This window comes from Dipodomys spectabilis, unplaced genomic scaffold (assembly GCF_019054845.1).
Source record: "Dipodomys spectabilis isolate Male_0828 unplaced genomic scaffold, ASM1905484v1 ptg000297l, whole genome shotgun sequence".
Classification (NCBI taxonomy): Eukaryota; Metazoa; Chordata; class Mammalia; order Rodentia; family Heteromyidae; genus Dipodomys; species Dipodomys spectabilis.
The window spans coordinates 10,696,159-10,723,026 of record NW_024870974.1 but is presented as its reverse complement, the minus strand read 5'-3'; the positions used below and the strand labels follow the sequence as shown (position 1 = coordinate 10,723,026).

The window sequence follows — 26,868 nt, the reverse complement described above, 5'->3', positions numbered from 1 at the left end:
TGCTGAGGAATCGAACCCAGGGCCTCAGGCATGCAAAGCAAGCGCTCTACCACTGAGCCAACTTCCCAGCCCTATTTTATTTTTTTGGTTTTGTTTTTGTTGGTCGTGGGGCTTGAACTCTGGGCCTGAACACTGTCCCTCAGCTCTTCAGAGCTACAGCGCCACTTCCGTTTTTTTCTGGTGGTTTATTGGAGATAAGAGTTTCACGGACTTTACTGCCCAGGCTGGCTTTGAACCGAGATCCTCAAATCTCAACCTCCTGAGTAGCTAGGATTATAGGCATGAGCCGCTAGTGCCTGGCTTTGGATAGATTTTAAAGTGAAAGAAAGTTGCTTTATAAAGTCACTAGCATTATTGAATACTGTCCACAATGAACTTCGAGGGAGAGAGGTCTTTGGCTACTCTTGTAATCTGTGTTTAATGATGGCCGCGCTGAAAATGAATAGGTGGTAGAGGTTTCTGAGTAGTAAATGGAGAGTTTGATGTGTGTGTGTGTGTGTGTGTGTGTGTGTGTGTGGTTGGAATGTAAGGAATGTTTTATTTTAGGAAGTTGAAAAAAATGTTTGTGCTATACATCTGAATAGATGTAGGAAGCAGCTTTATACCCCATTGTGCTAACCTTTTAGAATTTGAATAAGAATTTGTGGGCATGTCCCAACTGCTGGGACAGTTTGTGTGGAGGGAGGTAGTTGGAGGGACGGAGTGCTGGACCTGTGCAAGGACAAGTTAGATTTTAGATTAGGACTGAAAATAAGAACTCATCCTTGGGAAATGGGCACTGACCTTACCTCGTTCATTATTATTAAATAGTAATTTCTCATATTGGTATAATGTTTTCATTTATAGTAGAGTGTTAAGCTTATAAGATGAAAATGTATGTAGTACACATTACTCTTTTCAACTTTTTTTTTTTTTTTGGTTGGTCATGGGGCTTGAACTCGGCCTGAGTGCTGTCCCTCAGCTCTTCAGCTCAAGACGAGCGCTCTACCACTTGAGCTATAGCACCACTTCCAGTTTTCTGGTGGTTTATTGGAGATAGGAGTTTCAGGAACTTTCCTGTCCTGGCTGGCTTTGAACCTCGATCCTCAGATCTCAGCCTCCTGAGTAGCTAGGATTACAGGCGTGAGCTACCAGCGCTCGGCTTCACATCTTAGCCTTCTGAGTAGCTAGATTACAGGCGTGAGCCACCTATGGCTAGCTCTGTTATTTTGTCTGATAAGAGTTATGCCTTCATTTTCTACCCCTTTGCAATCGTTGTGCCTTAGCTACATTATTTCTGTATATTCCAATCATGATCTCCTTTGCTTCTATTTGTTTTGCTTAAAGAACCTTGCTTCTATTTACATATGAATGTCTTTCCCTATTGTATAGGAAACAGCAAATCCTCTCTCCTCCTCACCCCAACTTTATACAGGCTTTTCTATTGTTTGTCACTACTGCTAGATTATGCTTAGCCTCCACCAGTGACTGGAATGTAGTAGGTTTTGGATAAGTAAGTTGGAGTGAGGATTGCATAAGCAAGGTGATTTTATAAATGTAGCATTTATTTTTTGAGTCTCTCCTTTTTATGACTAAGACAGTCTTCTAGCCACCAGCCAAACGTTACTTTTTTTGTGTGTGAATGCTGAGGATCAAATTCAGGGCCTTGAGCATGTTAGGCAGATAGATATTTGCCACTTAAGCCATAGTGTTACTTCTGTCTTTTTCTGAGTCCTGTGTTGGAGGTAAGAGTCTCATCACCTTTCTTGCCTAGGCTGGCTTCAAACCACATTTCATAGATCTCAGCTGCCAAAGAAGCTAGGATTATAGGCATGAGCCTGAAACTCCTTTTAACATTGGATCAAGATCCTCATGGACATTTAAGTCCAAACCAGCTTGCATATTTGAGGAAATTTACTTAACCAGTAGCTTTTGGGTATTTGAGTTTACTATTTTATTTTGACGGTTGTGGGGCTTGAATTCTAAGCCTGCCCCTCAGCTCTTCAGCTCAAGGCAAAGCGCTCTACCACTTGAGCCACAGCGCCACTTCCAGTTTTCTGGTGGTTAATTGGAGATAAGAGTCTCACAAAGCTGGGCGCTGGTGGCTCAAGCCTGTAATCCTAGCTACGAGGCTGAGATCTGAGGATCGCGGTTCAAAGCCAGCAGGGCAGGAAAGTTCCTGAAACTTTTTTTTTTTTTTTTTGGGTCCGGTCGTGGGGCCTGAACTCTGGGCCTGGGCGCTGTCCCTCAGCTCTTCAGCTCAAAGCTAGTGCTCTACCACTTGAGCCACAGCGCCACTTCCGGCTTTTATTCTTTTTGCTTATGTGTTGCTGAGGAATCAAACCCAGGGCCTTAGGCATGCAAGGCAAGCACTCTACCATTGAGCCAACTTCCCAGCCCCCTGAAACTCTTATCTCCAATAAACCACCATAAAACCGGAAGTGGCGCTGTAGCTCAAGTGGTAGAGCGCTGGCCTTTAGCTGAAGAGCTGAGGGACAGTGCTCAGGCCCAGAGTTCAAGCCCCATGACCAAAAAACAAAAAAACAAAGAGTCTCACAGCCTTTGAACCTGGATCCTCAGATCTCAGCTTCCTGAGTAGCTAGGATTACAGGCATGAGCCACCTGCGCCTGGCGGGGCGTTTATTATTATTATTACTTTTGTGTGTGTGTGTGGGGGGGGGTTTCTTGTCCTTTTAGTAGTAAAGAATTAGCCATGGGCCTCCCACATGCTAAGTGCTCAGTAATAACCTGCAAACCCAGCTCCTCACAGGGCCTGAAGAAACCAATGTTTGCTGTATACTTTCTTTTCTTTTTCTTTTTCTTTTTTTTGTCAGTCATGGGCCTGAACTCTGGGCCTGGGTGCTGTCCCTCAGCTCTTCAGCTCAAGGCTAGAGCTCTACCACTTGAGCCACAGCGCATCTTCGGGCTTTTTCTGCTGAGGAATTGAACCCAGGCCCTCATGCATGCAAGGCAAGCGCTCTACCACTGAGTCACTTTCCCAGCCCGCGATTCTATATTTTTAAAGCCTCCATGGATGTATTTATGGGTTATCAGAGTGATTTAAACTATCTAGGTGTGAATTAATCTCACAGTAGTAATTTGGTTTGAAGTATGCCTTTTGTGTGACCACTGCAAGTGACAAAATCAAAGTCAAGTGCTAGCACATGCCTGAAATCTTAACACTTGGTAGGTGAAGGAGGATGTCAACTTCCAGGTCAGTCTGAGCTATCTAGTGATATAGCAAGACTGTTTCAATAAAAGGGCAGAAATCATGGGTAGGTATAAATGTTTTTAGAATCTTCCTTTTTGTGTGTCATATACTGAGCTATTGAGAGTGGTTGCAATGGCACTGGAAAGAACTTGGAATCTAAGATTACCTTCCCTGTGGTGGGAAACTACTGGAGGTTATGATACAGATGCTCACTGCTTCCTCAAGTGAGCAAATACTTCATTTTAAAACACTTAGCCATTTTAATTGCTGCTCCGCGCAAGCACAGCCTGTTTCCTTCGAGTTCATTGAGTGTTTTGCCTATTCCTATTTGATGGCACCAGTCAGTTTGTATCCTACTTGCCTTTAAACAGACACCTCATTTTTTTTTTCTTTCCTTTTTTTCCCCCCGAGCAGTCATGGGGCTTAAACTCAGGGCCTGAGTGCTGTCCCTGAGTCTCTTTGTACTCAAAGCTAGTGCTCTATCATTTGAGCCACAGCACCACTTCCAGCTTTTCCTGAGTAGTTTATTGGAGATAAGAGTCTCACAGACTTTCCTTCCTGGGATGGCTTCCAACCATGATCTTCAGATCCTCATGAGTAGGTAGGATTACAGGTGTGAGCCACCAGTGTTTGGCTTTTTTCTTCTTTTTTTTATTTGTCGATCATCGGGCTTTAACTCTGGGCTTGGGCGCTGTCCCTCAGCTCTTAAGCTCAAGGGGAGCGCTCTACCACTTGAGCCACAGCGCCACTTCTGGTTTCCTAGTGGCTTATTGGAGATAAGAGTGTCACAGATTTTCCTGCCTGGGCTGGCTTTGAACCACGATCCTCAGATCTCAGCCTCCTGAGTAGCTAGGATTACAGGTGTGAGCCACCAGCTCCTGGCTATGAGCATGCTTTGCCTTTATAATACTACTTGAAAATATTTTTTATGGGTACTAGGTGCCAGTAGCTTATGCTTATGATCCTTGCTACTGAGGAGACTGAGATCTGGAGAATTGCAGTTCAAAGCAACTTGGGTAGGAAATTCTACCAGAGTTCTCCAAAATACCCCCCAAAAACCTAGGCTGGGATGGATGTGTGGCTCAAGAGATAGAGCATCAACCAAATAAGAAAGCCCAGGCAAATGAATGGTCCTGAATTCAAAGCTGATTCTACCAAAAAAACAAATAGATTTGCATTAATGTAAAAATTACTATTAAATTTTTTTTTGGCGGGTCCAGTCATGGGGCCTGAACTCTGGGCCTGGGCACTGTCCTTCAGCTCTTCCACTTGAGCCACAGCACCACTTCTGGCTTTTTTTCTTTTTGCTTATGTGGTGCTGGGGAATCGAACCCAGGGCCTCATGCAGGCAAGGCAAGCGCTCTACCACTGAACCACCTTCCCAGACCCTACTATTAAATCTTGTAATTAGAAAACAATATAAGCTAGGTGCCTGTGGTTCATGCCTGTAGTCTTAAGGAAGCTGATTTGATGATTGCAGTTCAAAGTCATCAGAGCAGGTAGGTCTTTGAGGCTCTTATTTCCAATAAACCACCTGAAAACTGGAAGTAGAGCTTTGGCTTGAGTGGTTGAGTGCTAGGATTGAGCAAAAAGAGCGTAGAGACAGTGCCCAGGCCCCAAGTTCAAGCCCTATGACCAATAAAAACAAACAAAAAATCCAAATGAACTTATTACAAAGTTGTTCATTCAATATAGTGGAACTTGTTTGTAATAATAATAGTAATAAGCATTATGTCAGAAATATCTTTGTAGTTATTAGCTCTTAGCATTTTTACTGTAACTTGCTTCTAAAAAATATTCCAAATAGGTGCTGGTGGCTCACACCTCTAATCTTGGCTAATTCAGGAGGCTGAGATCTGAGGTTGAACAGACTTAGGTATTTGGCAGACAGCTTTTCAAAGCTGATTAAAACGATATCAAACAAGCACAATATTTGTTGTCAGAGAATTCTGGGTTTTTTTGGGGGGGGTCTGGTTGTGGGGCCTGAACTCTGGGCCTGGGTGCTGTCCCTCAGCTCTTCAGCTAAGGCTAGCGCTCTACCACTTGAGCCACAGCGCCACTTCCGGCTTTTTTCTTTTTGCTTATGTGGTGCTGAGGAATCGAACCCAGGGCCTCATGCTTGCAAGGCAAGCACTCTACCATTGAGCCACCTTCCCAGCCCCAGAATTCTGGTTTTCAAAGAGAAGTTTGAACATTTGAAAGAAAATAGACATTTCTACATTATTAATAAGATCAGTGATTATAAGACAATATTATGAAATGTGTCAGCCTTTAGAAAATGTTCACTACTTAGGGAGCCAATGTTTTCCATAGGACCAAAACACAAAATTACAAAATAATGCATAGATTAAAGATTCATTAAAATTCAGATTAGTAGGTTCATTACCATACAATACAAAATGTCTTATCAAATTGTTTCGGACTCCACATTGCAACTAACCTGTAGCGAAGTACTATCTCAAATTTAGTATAAATTTAAAAAAACTATTGTTATTATAAAGGTGATGTACAGAAGGAGTTATAGTTACAGAAGTTAGGTAAAGAGTACATTTCTTTTTTTTTTTTAATTTTATTTTTTTATTTTTTGTGAACATACTGTATAGAGGGGTTACAATTACATGGGCAAGATAATGAGTATATTTCTTATCAAGTATTGCAGCCTCCTCCTTTGTTTACCCTTCACATCCCTTCCCAGGCTCCCCCCCTCTCCTCCCTCCCCCTCTCCCCCCCTCCCCCGCACCAAAGTTGTAAAGTTCTTTTTTGACATGACAACTTGTACTTCTCATAGTTGCATTGGGTCCACCTGTATCCTTAAACGACTTGTTTTTCCCCATCTCCTCCACAAATTATACCGACATCAAATATAGTGAAAGCAGGGGTTATACTGTGGGGGAGGGACATACAAAGCTACAAAGAAATAATCTTATAAATGAATTAGAAACAAATGCATGAAAGAAAAAAACATTTGAATACATATCTAAGGGTTCATTTTCCTAACATCACATTATCTGACCTTTTCCACTTGACTCATACATATACTAGATGTTGCAAATAAGGGAAACCATGGGACCTACGTTTCTTTGGGCCTGGCTTACTTCACTTAATATAATTTTTTCCAAGCCTTTCCATTTCCTAACAAATGGGGAGTACATTTCTTTTTAGACAGTGTTACGCCTTCCCTCTCCCAGTTGTTCCCTCCCATCCCTAACCCCTAAGTTTTATAGTTCATATCCAACATATTGTCTAGTGAGTACCCCAGCTGCATTTGTTTGCCCTTTGTCCCTCCATTTCTGTGCCACCCTTACACTCTCGAAGACAGATAAACAGACGAAACAAAAACAGTAACAAAGAAAAAAACTCTTAGCCTGGTGCTGATGGCTCACACCTGTAATCCTAGCTACTCAGGAGGCTGAGATCTGAGGATCGAGGTTCAAAGCCAGCCAGCCAGCCGAGGTGACAACAAAGTCCGAGTCTCTTATCTCCAGTAAACCACTAGAAAACCATTGCTGTGGCTCAAGTGGTAGAGCGCTTACCTTGAGCTGAAGAGTGGCAGGGACAGCCCCCAGCCCAGAGTTCAAACCCCACGACTGACCCAAAACAAAACAAAAAAAAAGAAAAAAACTCTTGTTTCCACTTAACAAGTTTTTTTTTTTTTTTGGGTCTGGTTTTGGGGCTTGAACTCTGGGCCTGGGCGCTGTCCCTCAGCTCTTCAGCTCAAGGCTAGCACTCTACCACTCAAGCCACAGCGCCACTTCCGGCTTTTTTCTTTTTGCTTATGTGGTGCTGAGGAATCGAACACAGGGCCTCCGGCTTGGAAGGCAAGCACTCTACCACTGAGCCACCTTCCCAGCCCCCACTTAACAATTTTTTTAACCCATAGAAATCTACAAAGGCTATAAAAATTGTTCCTGTTTTTTTCCTGTTTAAGGATGAGTCATGCTTTTTTAAGAAATATAAACTTTAATGAACAGATTCATTAATGTTACTTCAAATACTGCTTATGAACTTCATAAACATCATTGCTGGGATTGGGACTCTGTGCTGAGTTCTTGTCTAGCAAGTCAGGCCCTGGTTTCAGTCCCCAACATAGAAGGCTGCTTATGATAATGGTTACTGTGGCTTGTTCAGTTAATCAAGGAGGCTGACAGTTTTGTGTTCAGTAACAATTTATAGACTTTGACATTTTGGATTTCAAATCTACTTTCTCCCATGATTTAGGCCGTCCCCGCTCTCCCCTCTCCCCCGGCTTTTTTAAGGCTGGTTCTCTTATCTCTGGCTACCCTGAAATCACCAAGGTCTTCCTGACAGCTCTGGGCCTTTACTCTTAATTTCTTATCTATAAAAGGGTGATTGCAGGATTAAATATTTCCAGAGGACTTGATAATGACTTGGGAAATAGTTAATGGCAGCTTTTCTTTTGATCTTTGAGCTAAAGACTCACCTGGTCCTTGCCTTTTATAATTAATTCCTCAATCTAGACCTCGATTTTTATTGTTTTTTTTTTACTTGAACATGAACCTTATCTCATTTCTAGATACTCTAAGGGGAATTATTGGCTTTAGTAAAAAAAGGGAGAATAGTTTTTGCTGAGAGGTAATACTTAAATGATCTGCTTTTCACTGGCAGATAATACCAAACACAGTTTGCTATGATTGCCTTAACAAATACCAGCACTGGGTGGCTTAAGCTACAGGATATTTTGTTTGTTTCTCATGGTTTTAAAAACAAGGAGTCTACTCTGTTATCAAGTACTTTTGAGGTTTTAATTGGCTTGTAAGGTAGTTGTCTTCTCTGACCTTTCCCCCTTGGACATCCCAGACATTTCATCTTCTGATAAAGATATTAGTCATTTTGGGCTAGCTGCCCACTCTAAACTGTTTATTTAAAACTCAATCACTTCTTTGAAAGCTTATCTCTGAATTCTTGGAACACCTATCTCCATCTCCAAATAACCTAGACGTAGATTAGAGTTTAGGCCTATGGTGGGACCTAGATTAAGACTTAAGTAGGACCTAAAGGTATTGTCTCACTCAGAAAATTCTGAAGTCCTCAAAGTATAGGGGGACATACTTTAGCTTTAACACCAACATTAGCATATGACACTACTTTTAATGGAGTTGACTAAAATAATTGCCAAAGTGAATGCTTTACCCAAAATCACTTCATTTGATATGACTGAGCTCTGATCCATAGTTCCTGTATTTTTGCAAAAGAGGAACTAAGGTTTAGGGAGGTTCAGTAGATAGGTAAAAAAAGGCCTTGGGGTCCTAGTCTTGGGCTCCGGTGCTTATACTTTCCTACCTATGATCTGAATCCTGGGAAGTAAAAGCACAGTAAGGATTAGAATATGAAACATTGATTTTGCAACTTAACTGAGGTCTTGCTAGTAACTTGTGAAACAGTTAATACCAGCTTTGATTAACTATTGTGAAGTTCTTTAAAAAGAAGCAGCATTTTTAATGTTAGGATGGAGACAATGCATGGCAGTCCAGATTGTTAGGGTAGGATTGTAATTATCAATAGCAAATGTATTTTGAGTTGCACCCAGAATGCCTTTCTCTTTTTTTCTTTTGCAGAAGATTCTAGTATTCCAGAACCTCCAGATAATGAAAGAAAAGCACCGTATTTCAAGAGTGAAAGAGGAATACAGTATATAGATTTATCCTCTGATAGTGAAGATGTTCTTTCCCCAAATTGTTCCACCAGAGTGCAGGAGAAAAAATTCAACAAAGACACAGTGATTATACTGTAAGCTGATTAACAGATTTGTTATGTTTACGTATGTTAAGATTTTTCAAGGAAATGATACTTAATTTGAAATATATTTGGTGACTTTTGGGGGGGCGGGGGGGCGGTTCTGGGGCCTGAACTCTGGGCCTGGGCACTGACCTTCAGCTCTTCAGCTCAAAGCTAGCACTGTACCACTTGAGCCACAGCGCCACTTCCAGCTTTTTTCTTTTTGCTTATGTGGTGCTGAGGAATCAAACCCAGGGTCTCATGCATGCAAGGCAAGCGCTCTACCGCTGAGCCACCTTCCCAGCCCCATTTGGTGACTTTTTATCAAGTGCATCTTGCTTATTTTTTCCTCAATCATAGACATGGAAAGGTAGATATGGTAAAGTATGTGTGTTTCCTAGAAAACAGTTTTTTTTTTTAATAAGATGTAAAGTGAGAAATAGATACATCATATTTTTAACTTTCCATAGCTGTTATCTTTGATTATCTGTAGTTACTTTTATGTCTTTCTTTTTTTTTAGACTGAATTGAGTCATTTTAACCTTTTTTGTTGGGTATATTCAATGATCTAGGTATTGTTTTGAGATGGGGACTATCTGACACTTTCACTCATTGTCTGGTGTTCTACCTCTTGAGCCATGCTTCTGAACCCTATGTATTGTTAAATGAATAGGAAATCAGCAGTGAACAAACCAGCTCCAAATTTGCCCCTTCACAAAGATAAAACATAGTGGGTGAAAAAGAAAATATTTGGACCAAAAGGAGGAGAGATGTAAAACTGGGGCCAGGGCATGATTCCTGAAGAAAGGCTTCATTGAGAAAGTGATGCTAGAGCAATTACCAGAAGGGGTTACAGAAGCGTGCACTCCACCTGGAGGAGGGAAGGAGTGCACATGTTCATTATTGGCTCTCAGGTGACATTTAGCCTTGTGATTTTGAAGGAAGTGTAGGGGTGAATCTTGCAGAGTGACAGATTACTGAGCAAGGAATTGGGTTAGAGGAGAATCTTCATGATTTTAACTCCATAATTATGCTCTTCATTTTTTATTCTGAATGAAGTCGGAAGTATACAAATGATACTGAACAGAGGTGAAGTGATCTGATATTTGAGAGGTCGTTGTGGCCATAAATTGCAAACAAAATATTACTATAATATCTCAGCAAAAAATGTTGGAGAAATAAGGTGAATCTAATACCTGTAGCAAGTCCTATCCTGAGTATGATGAGGACTAGTGGGAGGGTGAATATGACTAGAACATTCTATATGCATGTGTGAAAATGGAACAGTGAAGCTTGAGTTTGGATTGGAAAAAGGAGAGGGCAGAGGCTGACCAAGATACATTATGTGCATATATGGACTTGTCAAAAAGAAACATTTTTGTACAACTAATTGGTGCTAATGAAAATGCAGGGAGAAATGGCTAGATTCTTGATAGACTTGGCAGGTAGAACAGGATTTGTTGAGTGATTTCATGTGTATTGGGATAGAAAGGAGTTCAGTTTTCTAAGACTGTGGTCTGAGCAGTGGAATCATGTTTTATTGACATGAAGAGGACTTTCTCTTATGAGTGGAAGAACACCTTTGCAAATCAACAATTAAGTGTAGAATATGCTGTGGTTGAGAAGTGTTTGAGATATCTAAGTGTAACTTAGAAGTCAGTTTTGCCATTTAGTTTATTCTAATATTGTTCTTTTTAGCATAACTGTTTAAAGTCTTGGCTTGTAAATAATTTTGCCCTAAAATGTAAATCAAGGGTACTGATTCCTTTACCAAGTAATTCAGCCAACCAAAAAAAAGAAAAATGATTCAGTGGGAGAAAAAAAATCAGCTGAAATAAGCAAATGGTGATAGCTCATAAAATAGTTGTTTTTACCTTCAGGTTTAAGTTAACTATCCTGTGGGACTGGTTAAAAAAAAAAAAAAGCCCAATGCTCATGAGTTATATCTGTAATCCTAGCTAATCTAGAGGCTGAGAATTACAATTCAAAGCCAGCCAGCTAGGAAAGTTCCTAAGACTGTAATCTCTAATTAACCACCAGAAAGCTAGAAGTGGAGCTGTGGCTCAAAGTGGTGCACCACTTTACCTTGAGCAAAAGAGCTCAGGGACAGACACACACACACACACACACACACACACACACACACACACACACACACACACACACACACACACACACACACACACACACACACACACACACACACACACACACACACACACACACACACACACACACACACACGAGCTCAGGGACACACACACACACACACACACACACACACACGGAGGGTTGAGGATTATAGACTTCAATAGAGGTAAAGAAGGCGTGTTGAGAAGGGATATTGCCTTCAGAAAGGCATTAATCTGGATGCCTAGGCAGAAGAAAGGCTGGCCCCTGTCAAGGTAGTAAGAGGTTTTAAAAATGAAAAATAAAGGGCTGGTGCTGGGTAACATGCACAAGGCTCTAAATTCAGTCTTCTAGTAATAGCCCAGAAAATGGGGAGGGAGGGAGGGAAAACAAACAAAGAAAGAGAGGGGAAGGGAGGGAAGGAAGGAAGGAAGGAAAGGAAAGAAAAGAAAATTTTGTTAAGACACTGTGTAAAAGAAAGTTTTGCCACTTCTGGGCAAGGCATAGGTGGCAAAAACTGAAGTAGAGCATGAGGCCTTGAGTTCGAGCCCTAGTATCAAGAGGTGTGTGAGTATGTGGAGGGAGAGGGGGAGAGAGGGGTGGGGAGAGAGAATGAGAGAGGGAGAGAGAAGAGAGAGAGGCTAGTCAACTATTAAAGAAAATAGAATGGTATATTAAAAACATACTTCCAAGGTTTAACAATTTTCCCTTTTTGTAGTAATTTACTGAAGTTATGGACATTCCAGCATCCTCTTCTTGGTTATACATGTGCATTCCTCACCAAAAATAATACTGTTACTAATGAATAATTCTTAATCTATATTCAGACTTGATGTATTTTGTAGTTTTTTTTCAAACTAGAGTTCAAAGAAACATTCCTTTGAATAGAAGAACTCCACTATCTTTTCATCTAGGTAAACCCACTCTCAGCCCTCTTTTTTTTTTTTTTTTTTTTTGCCAATCCTGTGGCTTGAATTCATGGCTTGGGCACTGTCCCTGAACTTGTTTTGCTCAAGGCTAGCACTCTACCACTTGAGCCACAGCACTGCTTCCAACTTTTTCTTTTTAGTACTGAGGAATTGAACCCAAAGCTTCATGCATGCCAGGCAAACACTCTACCTCTGAGCCAGCCCTCTCCTCGTTTTCAAGTGCCTTTATATTTTATTAAGTAGTTGTACAAAGAGTTTACAGTTCCATAAGTCAAGTTATTAGTACAGTGTATCTTAATCATTTTACCCTTTCCATCCTTTGTTCTCCCCAAACTTGACTTTGTTGAAGAGAAGTCTTAGAGAAAATAGATTGTTTTTGTCTCTCTCTTTTTTTTGTTTTGTCAATCATGGGGCTTGAACTCTGGGCTTGGGCGCTGTTGGTGCGCTGTTCAACTCATGGTGAGTGCTCTACAGCTTAAGCCACAGCCCCACTTCCCGTTTTCTAGTGGTTTATTGGAAATAAGAGTCTCATGGATTTTTTTGCCCGGGCTGGCTTTGAACTGTGATCCTCAGATGTCACCTTCCTGAGTAGGTAGGATTATAGGCATGAGTCACCAGCCCCCTGCTATGTTTATTATACATTTGTTAAATTTATTCTTTTTGTAAACTGGAAGTCAAATCCAAGGCATTATAGGACCCATAGTCAACATTAATACTAATTATAAGGCAGGTACATTAGTTCTCACCACAAATACTTGCAAGTTTCATCACCATGTAGTAATTCTGATAGCCAAAGAGTAAAGAGCTTGGGAAATGGATATCCGTGGCAGAAACAATTTAAGTTTAACCTAAAGGATGATAGGGGGCCGGGAGAACAATGAGCATGAGAGCTGAATGGGGGCCACGTCACAAGTGAGTCCAAATATAGCCATAGGAAAGGCCACACACACACACACACACACACACACACACACACACACACACACACACACACACACACACACACACACACACACACACACACACACACACACGAGAGCTGAGAAGTGAGCAGATGGTGAGTTCGAACACATGGTCATGGGGAAATGCACATGTGCCTACCACAGGCAGACAGTGATAGACAAGGAGACTTGTTTGCTGGTCTAGAGCTGTTTTCTTACACCAAAGTTCAAGACATCCTAGAAGATTTTTGGGGGGAGAGGGGTGGCTGTCATGGGACTTGAACTCAAAGCTTAGACTCTGTCCCTGAGCTCTTTGGCTCAAGGCCAGCACTCTACCACTTTGAAGCACAGCACCACTTCACAGACTTTCCTGCCTGAGTTGGCTTCGAACTGTAATCCTCAGATCTCAGCCTCCTGAGTAGCTGGGATTACAGACGTGAACCACTGGCGCCTGGTCTAGAAGATTTTTTAAAATTCATATTCCTGGTCCTTGGGAGTTTACTTTTACATTCTCCGATGGTTTTAATGTATTACTGCTGCTATAGAAGACACAGAACTAATGTATGAGTATGGAGAAGGGAGAAAAAAAACATTTTTTTTTGTTTTTTTGCATTCAGCACTGTCTGTGGTTATGACACAGTAAGTAGTTATCTTTGTATTTCTTTCCTATCTGAACCCACATAATTGAGGTTTTCTTCAAAGTACACTAACTTTGAAGCCAACTCTGGTGCTACAAACTGGTAATCCCAGCATTTAGGGGGCTGAAGAAGGAAGATCTTAAGTTCCAAGCAAGCCTGGGCTATATAGGGAAAACCTGCCTTTAAAATAGAAATAAAAGGGGTGGGAAGGTGGCTCAGTGGTAGAGTGCTTGCCTTGCATGCATGAGGCCCTGGGTTTGATTCCTCAGCACCACATAAGCAGAAAAAGCTGGAAGTGGCGGTGTGGCTGAAGTGGTAGAGTGCTAGCCTTGAGCTGAAGAGCTGAAGGACAGCACCCAGGCCCCGAATTCAGGCCCCATGACCAACAAAAAAAAGAAAAAAGCAGACATTTATAATACAGATTTATATGTGTAACTACTGACATGAAGTTCTTTTATTCTGACAGAGGTTACATTTAATATTGAAAATATTTGTGAAGGGATGGGAAGGGGAAACAAAGGAGGAGGCTACAATGCTTGATAAGAAATGTACTCATTGTCTTGCCCATGTAATTGTAACCCCTCTGTTCAGTATTTTCACAATAAAAAATAAGTAAAAATTTTAAAAGAAGAAAATATTTGTGGGTGTTTTGTATAATGTATAAACATATAGATAACATAAATCTAAAAGCATTTGCAATATAGTAAAAAATATTTTTTGCCCCTTTCTGAAATTATCTAGTTCTGAGCCATCTGAAGATGAAGATTCCCAAGGCCTTCCTACCATGGCACGGAGAAATGATATTTCAGAAGACCCCTCAGAATTGGACGACATCAAAGATGCTAAGCTTCAGACCTTGAAGGAACTTTTCCCACAAAGAAGTGACAGTGATTTACTTAAGGTTCTTCCCTTTATTGTACTTAGTTGTTGTAGCTGTAATGATGACAAAAATCTCTCCAGAATACAATGCTAGAGTTACTGGTAGACAGTCACTTTCTGAAGGTATCTTATGTTTGAAGGTAATTATTAACGATTTTATAAAATAAAGGTAAACGCCAGAAATTACTTCTTGAGAGTAAGCTCATCCATGGGTGGTCATTCACCTATAAGTTAAAAATAATGTTAAGCTTTCCCAGCCCATGTAGTTTGTGCATTTTTTTTGGCTTGAAGGAACACTCAGATGTAAGGGCTGCTGGGATTTAGTGCTCTAGGGCCAGTGAGGCCCCTGAGCAGTACTAAAGACAAAGGGTTGTTCTGCTAATAGCACCCTTACTGAGAAGTATTATTTAATTAAACGAAGTGACTGTAGTTGAAATGTATAAAGCTTAAGCTATAGAAGCTATTTTATGTTGTAAGAACAAAAAGCAGTTGACAGTATAATTAAGTTTTAGATGAGAAATAAGCCCTAAAGAGCAATACCAGATTATCCTTAGTTCTGCCACTTGTTAGTTAATGGTATTAGAGATAACTTTTCATGAAACGTTCTTCATCTGTTTGTATCTGTCATCACCACCAAATATGAAGTTTAAAGGTACACAAATAATGGATTTTTATGATCAAGGCAGTTGACTGCATGGACTAACACATTAGTCAGAAGCAGGTGATCTTTTCCTGCCAGAGTCTACTTGGATATTGATATAACATCATCCAATGCCATTTAGTTAATGAAGTTCACTTAACAACAACAACAAAATCTGCCTGAGTTTGCTTGGCAGGGCCAGATCAAATAATTTTGCTGGCTTTATTTGGCTCTCAGGCTGGACATTTTCCTATTCCCTGCTTTTTTCCTTTTTTTTAAAAAAATGGTTTTATAATTATTATTAAAGTATTGTACAGAAGGGCTACCATTTCATAAGTCAAGTTAATGAGTACATTTCTTTTTTTGAACAATGTGTCACCTTTTCTTTTACTTTCTCCCAGTTTCCCCTTCCCATCTCTGTCTACCAGTTTTTACAGTGTATTCTGAATAAATAGCACGATTGCTATTTAGTTATCCTTCCCTTTCTACTTCTCCCATTTTACTCCCCCAAAAGTAAAATAGAAAAAAACAACCCAAAACAAAAACAAACACCCCTACCACCACCATCAACAATAACAACAACACATATTGTTGCCACTTCCTGGAGTTCATTTCAAAAAATAGTATCTAAAATGTTCAGAGAAGTTAAACCTTTGTGTTCCTCCCCTAAGGATAACAACCTTTAATCTGACTGTGTGTGGATCCCAGAGTTATGATGTGCATTTATATTTTAGATCTAGCTTCCATATATGTGAGAATATATGCATTTGTCTCTCTTAGCATGATTTATTTTAATAGGTTCATCCATCGCTCTGTAAATGACATAGTTTTATTCTTAATGGATGTATTCATTCCATTGTGCATATATCACATTTTATTAATCCACTCATCTGTTGTAGCGCATCTGGGCTCTTTCCATAACTTGGCTATTGTGAATATTGCAGCAGTGAACATGGATGTGCAACTATCTTGGTTTTTGATGTTCTAAGTAGATGCCCAGGAGTGGTATAGCTGAGTTGTAGGGAAGATCTGTGTTTATAGTGGTATGGCTGAGTTGTAGGGAAGATCTATGTTTACTTTTTTGTGAGGAACCTCCAGATTACTGTCCAGAGTGGCTGTTCCAGTTTACCATGGACAGTGTAATAGAGTTCCTTTTCCTCTGCATCCCCACCAATATTTGTGTTTTGAATTCACAATGTTGGCTAGTTTAACTTGGTTTTGATTTGCATTTCCTTTAATGTCTGAGATGTTGAGAATTTCCTCATGAGTCTATTTGCCAGTCTTCTTCTAAGAAGCCTCTCTTAAGCTCCTTTGCCCATTTATTAATTGGTTTATTAGTGTTGGATGGTTCATTTTTTTTAAGCTATTTGTGTATTTTGGATATTAGGCCTTTGTATTGCTGGTAAAGATTTTCTCCAAATTTGTTTGCTATCTTTTCTAGTTTAGTAACTATGTCCTTTGCAGTGCTGAAACTTTTTATTTGATGTAATCCCATTGATCAGATCTCTCCTATCTGCTGTGCCTTGGGGGCTCTTTTCAGAAGTTCCTACCTAAGAGCTGTAGCCTTGAGCTGAAGAGCTGAGGGACAGCGTCCAGGCCCAGAGTTCAGGCCCCACAACCGGACCCTCCCCCTCCCCCCCCCCCCCAAAAAAAAAAAAAAGTTCCTACCTATACCTATAAGTTGTAATGTTTCTCCTATTCCCTCTTGCAGTAGTTTCAAAGTTCAAGTCTGACATTGAGATCTTTGATCCATTTTGAGTTGATATTGGTGCCTAGTGATAAACAGGGATCCATTTTAATTTTCTAGTTTTCCTGACACCAATTATTGAAGAGGCTTTCTTTTTCCAACATCAGATAACTTTTGGCTCCTTGTCAAATATCAGATAACTGTAGGCACATGGCTTTATTTCTGGGTGTTCTAGTCTGTTGCACTAATCTCCAGGCCTGTTTTTGTGCCAGTACCATGCTGTTATTGTTATTATTGCTCTGTAGTAGAGCTTGAGGTCTGAGATTGTGATACCACCATTATTCCTTTTTTTTTGGCCTAAAATTGCTGTCTATTCAAGTTCTTTTTTTTTTTTTTGGTCATGGGGCCTGAACTCTGGGCCTGGGCGCTGTCCCTTAGCTCTTCCTCTCAAGGCTAGTGCTCTACCACTTGAGCCACAGTGCCACTTCTTCTGGCTTTTATTTTCTGCTTATGTGGTGCTGAGGAATACAACCCAGGGCCTCATGTATGCAAGACAAGCACTCTACCACTGAGCTACCTTCTCAGGCCCTATTCAGGGTCTTTTGTTGTACCATGTGAATTTTTGGATTATTTTCTCCATGTCAGTGAAGAATGCCATTGGAATTTTGATGGAGATTGTACTAAATTTGTAGGTCACTTTTGGCAGTGTGGCCATTTTCACAGTATTAATTATACCTGTCTACCTAGAGAGGTCTTTCCATTTCCTGTTGTCATCTTTGATTTCTTCATATTTTTTTCTTTTACCAATTTTGGGGGCTTGAACTCAGGGCCTGGGTACTTTCCCTGAGCCTCTTTGTGCTTAAGGCTAGTGCTCTACCACTTAAGCCACAGTGTCTCTTCTGGCTTTTTCTAAGTAGTTTATTGGCAATTAGAGTCTCACAGACTTTTCTGCCTAGGCTGGCGTAGAACCATGGTCCTCAGATCTCAGCCTTCTGAGTAGCTAGGACTACAGACGTGAGCTAGCACTCTACCACTTTGAGCCACAGTGCCACTTGGGTATTCTGATAGTTAATTGAAGATAGGAGTCTTAGAGAGTTTCCTACCTGGGCTCACTCCTCCTGAGTAGCTAAGATTATAAGCATGAGCTTATAATTTTTCCACAGGCTGGAAAAATCAAGATAACTCTTAGATAAGCTTGGGCTTGTGGGACCAGATTCTCTGAAAGTTTATCATGGGCTTGATGAACTTAAACTGTAGCATACATATTACCTCTACCCTGTATGATATTTAAATATTTATGTACTGAAATATTTCAAGAGCTTTCTGAAATAATTCTCTAGGTGTTAATTTTTATATATCCATGGTTTTTCATTATTAGTTAATTGAATCAACAAGCACTATGGATGGAGCAATCGCTGCTGCCTTGCTGATGTTTGGTGATGCAGGTATGCTTGACTCTATTTATATTTTTTAATTGTTTGAGACCGAGACTCAAACTCTGATACTTGCTTTCACTCATTGGCTAGACATAGGTCATTTGGACTTCTTTTTAAAGTCAGATGTGTACAGATTCAGGTGTAGTGTATAGTGTATAAATGACAGCCTTTTCTAACTTGAATTCAGATGTTCTTTGGTGTACTGTGTTTCCTTAAGTCAGGAATTTTTGTTATTTTAGGACAGTTTGTAGCAAAAAGCTTTTTATGTATTTGGGAACAATCTCGGGCATTTATGTACTACAAATTGCTATCTTGTATATACAGTATCACCCTGCCTACGGAACAATAAAGTTATACAAAAGGTTTTCATGTATGAATACTAAGTTTAAAAGACCGAAAAGAAAAAAAATCTGAAGTTTTTACTTTTATTTGGGAAGGTAAAATATGAATTTGGTGGGCCTAGGAAGGTGGCTCTCAGTAGTAGAATGCTTGCCTTGCATGCATGAGGCCCTGGGTTCAATTCATCAGCACCACATAAGCAGAAAAAGCCGGATGTGGTGCTGTGGCTCAAATGGTAGAGTGCTAGCCTTGAGCTGAAGAGCTGAGGGACAGCGCCTAGATCTAGAGTTCAGGCCCACGACCAACAAAAAGAAAAGAAAAGAAAGAATTAAGCATGTCTGAGTCACATGGAACAAATGATCTATTTTGCAACTTTTAAAATTTAAAATATTACTAACAGTGCTCATTTAATTAGCAAATATACATATGATGATTGTTGATTGTATTCCCCCCTTTTTTCTTTCTTTTATTTTTTTTTTTGCTGGTCGTGGAGCTTGAACTCTGGTCCTGGGTACTGTTCTGAGCTCTTCAGCTCAAGGCTAGCACTCTATCACTTGAGCCATAGCACCCACTTCCAGCTTTTTCTGTGTATGTGGTGCTGAAGAATCGAACCCAGGGCCTTATGCCTGCAAGGCAAGCACTCTACCACTGAGCCACCTTCCCAGCCTCTCCTCCCCCTTTTTAAAAGTAAATACTGGAAATAATTGGTGGAAGCACAGTACACATTTCATTATGGGCACATGGACTATTCAAAATCAACCAGGAAGAAACATTTAAGAATTCAATGGGCTGGGAAGGTAGCTCAGTGGTAGAGTGCTTGCCTTGCATGCATGAGGCCCTGGGTTCGATTCCTTAGCACCATATAAACAGTAAAAGCCAAAGTGTTGCTGTGGCTCAAGTAATAGAACACTAGCATTGAGTTGAAGAGCTGAGGGACAGCGCCCAGGCCCAGAGTTCAAGTCCTCCCACCCCCCCAAAAAAAGAATTCATACTAGCTGAATGCTTGGAGTTCATGCCTGTGATCCTATTTACTCCAGATAAAGATTAGAAGCCAGCCCAGATAAACAAATCTGAGTGACTCTTACCTTGAGTTAACCAGTAAAAAAGCCACAGGTGGACATGTGGCTCAAGTTGTAGAATACCAGCCTGGTCAAAGAGGTTAAGCCATGAGTTCAAAACCCTAGTATGGGCCTCCACTCCCCCACCCCCCCCAAAAAAAAAATAAAAAAAAAAAAGAAAGAAAAAGAGAATTTATACTTAACATGGTTACTATACTTTGAAAGCATAATGACATAACAGCTGTTAGGAAAATTTTAAGCTAACACTATACCTAAAAGCTATGATACATGTACTTATTTTGAATATTGCATAACTTCACAGAATTGTTGTCAAATTAATGCTGAAATCATAAATCTTTTCAGGCCTCAGCAATGCTTTCCTATTAGCATAGACATATGCTTAAAGAATTTGCTCTGAAAGTAGTTAAGATAATCAATCACTGGTTTACAATGTAAATAGCTTCATAAGGTCATGTGGTTGAAATTTGTTGTTTTCAGTCATGGCAGAATATGCAGATTTCCAATTATTGGTAAACTTTCATATTTGTTGGATTTTACATTAAAAGCACTAATCAAGTTCTCTATATCTCTGTTCCTTTGCATTTGTAAAATAAAATTGTTACCTTTCTGGTTACTATGAAAGTAAGTGAAATAGTAAGCCTGAGAGATAGGAGACAAGGTTTTGTTTGGTGTCAGTGGTCATCTTCACGTAATTTACATTTGACAGAGCTCAGCTTTTTTTTTTTTTTCCTACTGAGCACAGCCTGTACTTTATATAATGACTTATTAATTTATGAAGATAATTTTTCTGATTTTTCCGCCTTGTACAAGAGTTTGAAGTTAGGGCCTTGTACTTTTTAGACAAGACCCCTACCATGTGAGCTGTGCCTCCAGCCTTGGCAGGATAGTATTTTTAGCATTAATACGTAGAGGTTTAACCTACACCACAACAATGTTTTCTGTTTGGGAAAACTGCAGAGGACATTCGTTTTTTCTTCTGTCTTGTCATGTGTAGAAGAAAGAATAAGCCTGATAGTAAGAGAACTGTCGTTGACTATAATACATTTTAATCTTTGTTTTTCAGTCAGTTGATTTCTACTATTTCTGAGTAAGTTTGAGTATGCTTCTTTCTTTTGAAAGGTGGTGGGCCCAGGAAAAGAAAATTGTCATCATCTTCAGAGCCGTACGATGATGATGAATATAATGAAGATTCGTCTTCCAAAAAGTCAAGACTGGATCATGTAAGTGGCATTTGAATTGCAGTGTCCAGGTGAGAGTGTGTTGAATTTGTGAAAATCAGATTTGAAAATCTGATTTTCAGTGAGTAAGTCTTTGTTTCAAGTCTCTTCAGTAGAATTATGATTGCCACTTCTATTCACTTTTCTGTCATTCTGACAGTTATACAAATCTTTGAACTGAGTTGGCAGGGTTTTGCTCTTTATTTGGCCATAAGAGTTTATTTTATTTGTTTTTGCCATAAGAGTTTAACATGGTGCTATAGACCAGGTTGAAGAAGGGGCAGCAATGAGGTAGAAGCTATGAAGGTGAAATACCTGCACACATGATCTATTTCTTTTTCTTGAACCTGTTATTTGAAAATAACTGCTTCATATTCAAGTCTAATGAGTACTTGCTGTCCCATGATCAATCATCCTGCTTCTGTTAAGATCTATTAAATTCAAGCCAGTAGTTATTTCACATAGATCCATTCTGTATTTTGATTTTGGGTTGTTTGTTTTGTTTTGCTTTCTTTTTTGGGGGCCAGAAATAAATCCAAGGCTTTGTAGATATACTAGGTCCCAATGTAGTGTTTATGCATAACTTTGTTTTGTGTATAGATTTATGAATGAAAAATACAAACCTGTATCCAACTGAACCAAATCACATAAAGTATACTAAACATACTTTAAGTGACTATTTGGATGCTTCATTTTAGCATGTGTATTGCCATATGAGATTATGTTTGTTGCTTCACATCTGTGAACTTTTCTCTGATAAAAGAAAAAAAAGGGCTGGGAAGGTGGCTCAGTGGTAGAGCGCTTGCCTTGCATGCCGGAGGCCCTGGGTTAGATTCCTCACCACCACAAAAGCAAAAAGAAAAAAGCCGGAAGTGGCGCTGTGGCTCAAGTGGTAGAGCGCTAGCTTTGAGCGGAAGAGCTGAGGGACAGCGCCCAGGCCCAGAGTTCAGGCCCCACGACCGGACCCCCTCCCCCCCCAAACAAAAAAAAAAAAAAGAAAAGAAAAAATCCCACTCATTCATCACCCCTATAAGCATTCTGGTTCAAAAATACCATGTACTGCTTGTAGAAGGAAGTTTAGTTTAAGTATTAAGAGACTGGAGAGAGGGGATTTCTGAGGCATGAACTCAGGGTCTTGGTTCTGTCCTTGACCTCCTTTGCTCAAGGTTAGTGCTCTACCACTTGAATCACAGCTCCACTTCTCGCCTTTTGGTGGCTAATTGGAGAAGAATGAGATGAGAGACTCACAAACTTGCCTGCCTAGGCTGGCTGTGAACCATGATCCTCAGATCTTAGCCTCTTGAATAGCTAGGATTTATTTATAGGCATGAGTCGCCGCCTCAGTTGTTAAGAGACTTTTATAAAAAGAAAATAGAAATGAGAATGTGTGGTAGATCCCAGTCAATAGATACAAAGGAATCTCTTTGTGGACCATCAGAGGTAAGGCCACGAAAATAAAACTGGACCAGATTCAAGTGCTCTGAGTCATTAAGAACAAAGCATAGAGAAATACAGGAGGGCCGCGGATGTAGTGTAGAGATAGAACGCTTATACCAGGCCATGGTTTCAATCTCTAGTACCTCAAAAAGAGGCAAATTAAAAAACAAAAGTCCAGGGCCGGGAAGGTAGCTCAGTGGTAGAGCGCTTGCCTTGCATGCCTGAGGCCCTGGGTTCGATTCCTCAGCACCACATAAGCAAAAAGTAAAAAGCTGGAAGTGGTGCTGTGGCTCAAGTGGCAGAGCGCTAGCCTTCAGCTGAAGAGCTGAGGGACAGCGCCCAGGCCCAGAGTTCAGGACCACGACCAGACCCAAAAAAAAACCAAAAACCAAACCAAAACAAAAAAACAAACAAAAAAAAACAAAAGTCCACTAGGCATGGTAGTGCACAACTGTATTCTAGCACTTAAGAGCTGATGCAGGGAGATGTTGAGATCAAGGGCATCCTGGAATATATACCAAGATCCTGTCTCAATCAAAACAAAACAAAGAAATAGAAGAAAGGGAAAAGATTATCATTAAGCATTTGGATTCTAAACCAAGGAATGAAAAAATTAGGAAGAACGTTTTTACTTAGATCTCTGTTCACAAAGGCCAGCAATGGCAATCACTGTATCCTTGCAGGAACTCTTAGTGCCAGTACAGCTGCTGCAGAGATTTCAAGTAGTGTTACACTTTCCTATGCATCCTACAGTTAGGGGGATGAAAATGCTACTGAAGAACCTCCTGCCAGTGGCACAAAGGCAACCTGGCAGCTGCGGATTGAACTTAAGCTCTTGGTTTTGATGGAACAAGTATCTATTATAAATGTATGTCTCAAAGAACCTAAATCTCAAAGACAGAAAACATCCTCCGGGATTTAAAGTTCCAAAAGATAGCATAATACATTATTTAGCACCAGTGCCAAGTGCAACTTGATTCTGAAGCCAATAGTAACATCACTCACCAAACTGTGAGCCTTGTAAAAGGAATTGTTAATGCCAGCCTTGGGGTTCACTTCAGGTATAGCAAAAATATGTGGATTATTGCCATGTTGCATTGATAGTTTTGCTTCTATGTTACAGAAGATTACTGTAACAACAATAGCCCAAAGCCTCCAGAACAAAATCTCAACTTTAAATTTTTTTTTTTTTTGTCTCCAAAAACTATCTCTGTTCTAGCACTTGGGAGGCCAAGGTAGGCGGATCAGAAGTTTGAGGCTCGCCTAGGCAATATAGTAAGACCTTGTCTTTAAGCAAACAATCAAAAAACACACACACACACACACACAAAACCCCTCCTCTGTGCAGCTGTACAGCCCCTTGATTACCTATAATATTGATAACTTATTGTGTAAACATTTGTGATGTTACCTTTCCTTATTGAAGATAAGAATCCTAAAATGGATACTGAATTTTAGAAGAGATTTAGATTAGAGCCATTGTCACTGGAAGCCTAAGAGTGTTTGTGTTATATGAGTGGAAAATTGAGTTGATTCTTGATATTGGAGAATTTGCTTCTTTGAGGAATTTTTTTGTTTGGTTGGTTTTTTTTGTGCTAGTTTTGGTATTTGAAGTCAGGGCCTGGGCACTGTCCTGAGCTTCTTTTGCTTACTGCTAGCACTCTACCACTTGAGGCACAGCACAAATGTGGCTCACACTTGAGTCTCACAGACTTTTCTTCCTGGTCTGGCTTCAAACTGAGATCCTCAGATCTCAGTGTCGTTAGTAGGTAGGATTACAGGCATTAAGTAAAATTCCAATCAGGATGTACTGATTTAGGAGAATCAACTGGATTTAAAGAAGTGTAAAAGGTAGACATCTAAGAGTTTCTAGCTTACCCTAATGACCTTTCCACCAAAATCATTTTTCTCTCATTTTGAGTAATATGTGAATAAAGTTTGAGCAAATAAATGAATGGTCAACTTCTTTCAGTGATCTTTAATTAGCATTGGTTTAAAAAAAATCATTTATCAGTGTTCACATGAATTGAAAGAAAGACATGGATTCTCTTTACCAAATACAGTGAATTTTAAATCAAATGTAATTGCCTTAATACCATAATTGGTTCTTTTTTTTTTTAAATCCCCTCCCTCCCTGTGTTAGGGAGAGGAATCCAGTGAGTCGGCAGAATCCAGTAGTAACTGGGAAAAGCAGGAAAGTATTGTACTGAAACTGCAGAAGGAATTTCCCAATTTTGATAAGCAGGTGAGTGGTGGTGCAGAAAGACACTGGATACCTGTTAACTGTTTGTATGACAAATAGTCTTTACAATTTCACCATGTTCCAATTAAATACCCTCCTGTTTTATATTATATAAAGTATTTTATAGTGCTTGTTAATTTTTTACATTGTTTACCTTATTTACTAATTTCTTATATCAGCATTAGAACCAAAACCATAACAAACATAACCATAGGAGAATTTGTGAACTTAGCTGGAGGTGTGATAAAGCTCTTGCACAGTTTCATGAGGCCCTGGGTTCAATCCCCAAATACCACCAAACCAAGCAAATGGAACATGGGTGTGAGCAGGTAATCGAAACCATCCTTTAAGGCTGGGAATGGCAGCACGCCCCTGTAATTCCAGCTATTTGGGAGGAAAAGATTGAAGGATAGCAAGTGTGAGGCTCTGGATTTATACCCCAGTACTGTAAAAGAATAATTAACAATAGGCATCTGCCACCCTTCTCTATCAAATAGCTCATACTTTCTTTCATTTTCTCATTTTTGAGATTTCTTAGAAGAATTGTGAAGTGTAATATTGTAATAAAGTCTTAGTATCATAAACTTTGTCCTACTTTGCAGGCAATATGAAAGAAAACTTTCTAAATCATTAAAGACTGATACTAGTGCTGAAAAGGTCTCTTTTTCATCGTATAAGTGTGTATTTTGGTAATAGAGGGGCTTGAACTCAGGATTTTGTGCTTGCATAGCAAGCAATGAACCACTTGATCCCTTTTTGCTTTAGGTTATTTTTTTAATAGTGTCTCATGCTTTTTACCCATGATGGATCTTGACCTGTGCCCTTGTCTAGATAGGATGACAGTTTTGTACTATCAAGTTTTTTGCATTTTTGTCGGCAAGGGTGTGGGAGAGGGTCGAACTTAGGGCCTCGGTGCTGTTCCTAAGCTCTTTTCTCAGGGCAGTACTACACCACTTTCAGCCATAGCACCACTTCCAATTTTCTGATGGTTAATTGAAGATGAGTCTCATGGACATTTCTGCCCAAACTGGCTTTGAACTGTGATCCTCAGATCTCAGCCTCATGAATTAGCTAGCTATCTGGCCCACTTTTTTTTTTTTTGAGATGGGTTCTTGCTACTTTTTTGTCTCGGATAATTCCAAACCTTAGTCTTCCTGATCTCTGCCTCCCAAGTAGCTGGAATTTTAGGCTTGAGCCACCATTTCCAGGCTAATTTAATATTTAGAATCTATTTAGACTTGCATTGATTTATTCCATTATGTATTCAGGAAATTCATCTGCTGAATTCTGATAAGCTGGATATAATAAGATCTTGATGCTATACTAGTTCTTCATGTATGTTGAAACGAAACTATGTTTTGCAGTTGGCAGTTTTGTTTCTTAATTGAGCAAACATTTTTTGATTCTCCAGTGTTCCGAATACTTCGTAGGGAGAGCTAGAAATACAAAAAGTCAAGCTTGCTTCCCTATGAAGACTGTTGTATATTTGCAGAAGTGAAATTACACAGAAAGCATTTGTAAAGCAGCATAAAACAAGTGTAAAATAATGATATGAATTCTCTACGTTTTCAGGTGATTAAGTTTTAAACAAGCATAAATCCTTTCTAGAAGTTGCTCATTTAAGATTTTTAACAGAAAGATGAATGATTTATTTTTAGGAGCTAAGAGATGTGCTCAAGGAACATGAGTGGATGTACTCAGAAGCTTTAGAGTCTCTAAAAGTGTTTGCAGAAGACCAAGGTAATTCTGTTACAGAAAACATGTGCTTCCCATTACATTCTGTATTTCAGAGCATGAGAAAATAAAGAACTTACTATCTATTAAAGAATAGAATTTTAAATTATTTTGGAAGTAATGGTATAATAGATTTTAAATGATCCAATTCTTGAATGTTTTCAATTTTTTTTTTTTTTTTTGGTCAGTCCTGGCCTGAACTATGGACCTGGGTGCTGTCCCTCAGCTTTTCAGCTCAAGGCTAGCACTCTACCACTTGAGCCACAGCGCCACTTCCAGCTTTTTCTGCTTATATGGTGCTGAGGAATCAAACCAGGGCCTCATGCCTGCAAAGCAAGCACTCTACCACTGAGCCACCTTCCCAGCCCATTTTCAATGTTTTTATGAGAGTATAAAGCAATACAATAAGTAAATCTCCTTTTCACACAAGTTTCTAGGATAGTGAAGACTACTTTTGAAGTGTCATATTGAATTCAATCTAAAAGGAACAGTTTTTACATTTTAGCAGTTACCAGTTAGGCTGGATCTTATAACTAGTATCTGATTATAACTAGTATCTTAATCTCATTATAATGTGGATGTTTTGGTCTTAACTTGCATGAATTTGGAAAGTA

General features: G+C 39.8%; 1 protein-coding gene across 2 annotated transcripts in view; it reads left to right on the top strand.

The window, feature by feature from the left end:
- Positions 1–26,868, top strand: part of Smarcad1 (SWI/SNF-related, matrix-associated actin-dependent regulator of chromatin, subfamily a, containing DEAD/H box 1) — a 58,319-nt gene that overhangs the window by 5,119 nt on the left and 26,332 nt on the right. For both annotated transcript variants that reach the window (XM_042701687.1, XM_042701688.1), the window contains exons 3-8: positions 8,767–8,938; positions 14,306–14,465; positions 18,149–18,215; positions 20,744–20,844; positions 24,422–24,523; positions 26,179–26,260. In XM_042701687.1, the coding sequence (XP_042557621.1) occupies positions 8,767–8,938; positions 14,306–14,465; positions 18,149–18,215; positions 20,744–20,844; positions 24,422–24,523; positions 26,179–26,260 (684 nt within the window). The remainder of the gene's footprint in view (positions 1–8,766; positions 8,939–14,305; positions 14,466–18,148; positions 18,216–20,743; positions 20,845–24,421; positions 24,524–26,178; positions 26,261–26,868) is intronic.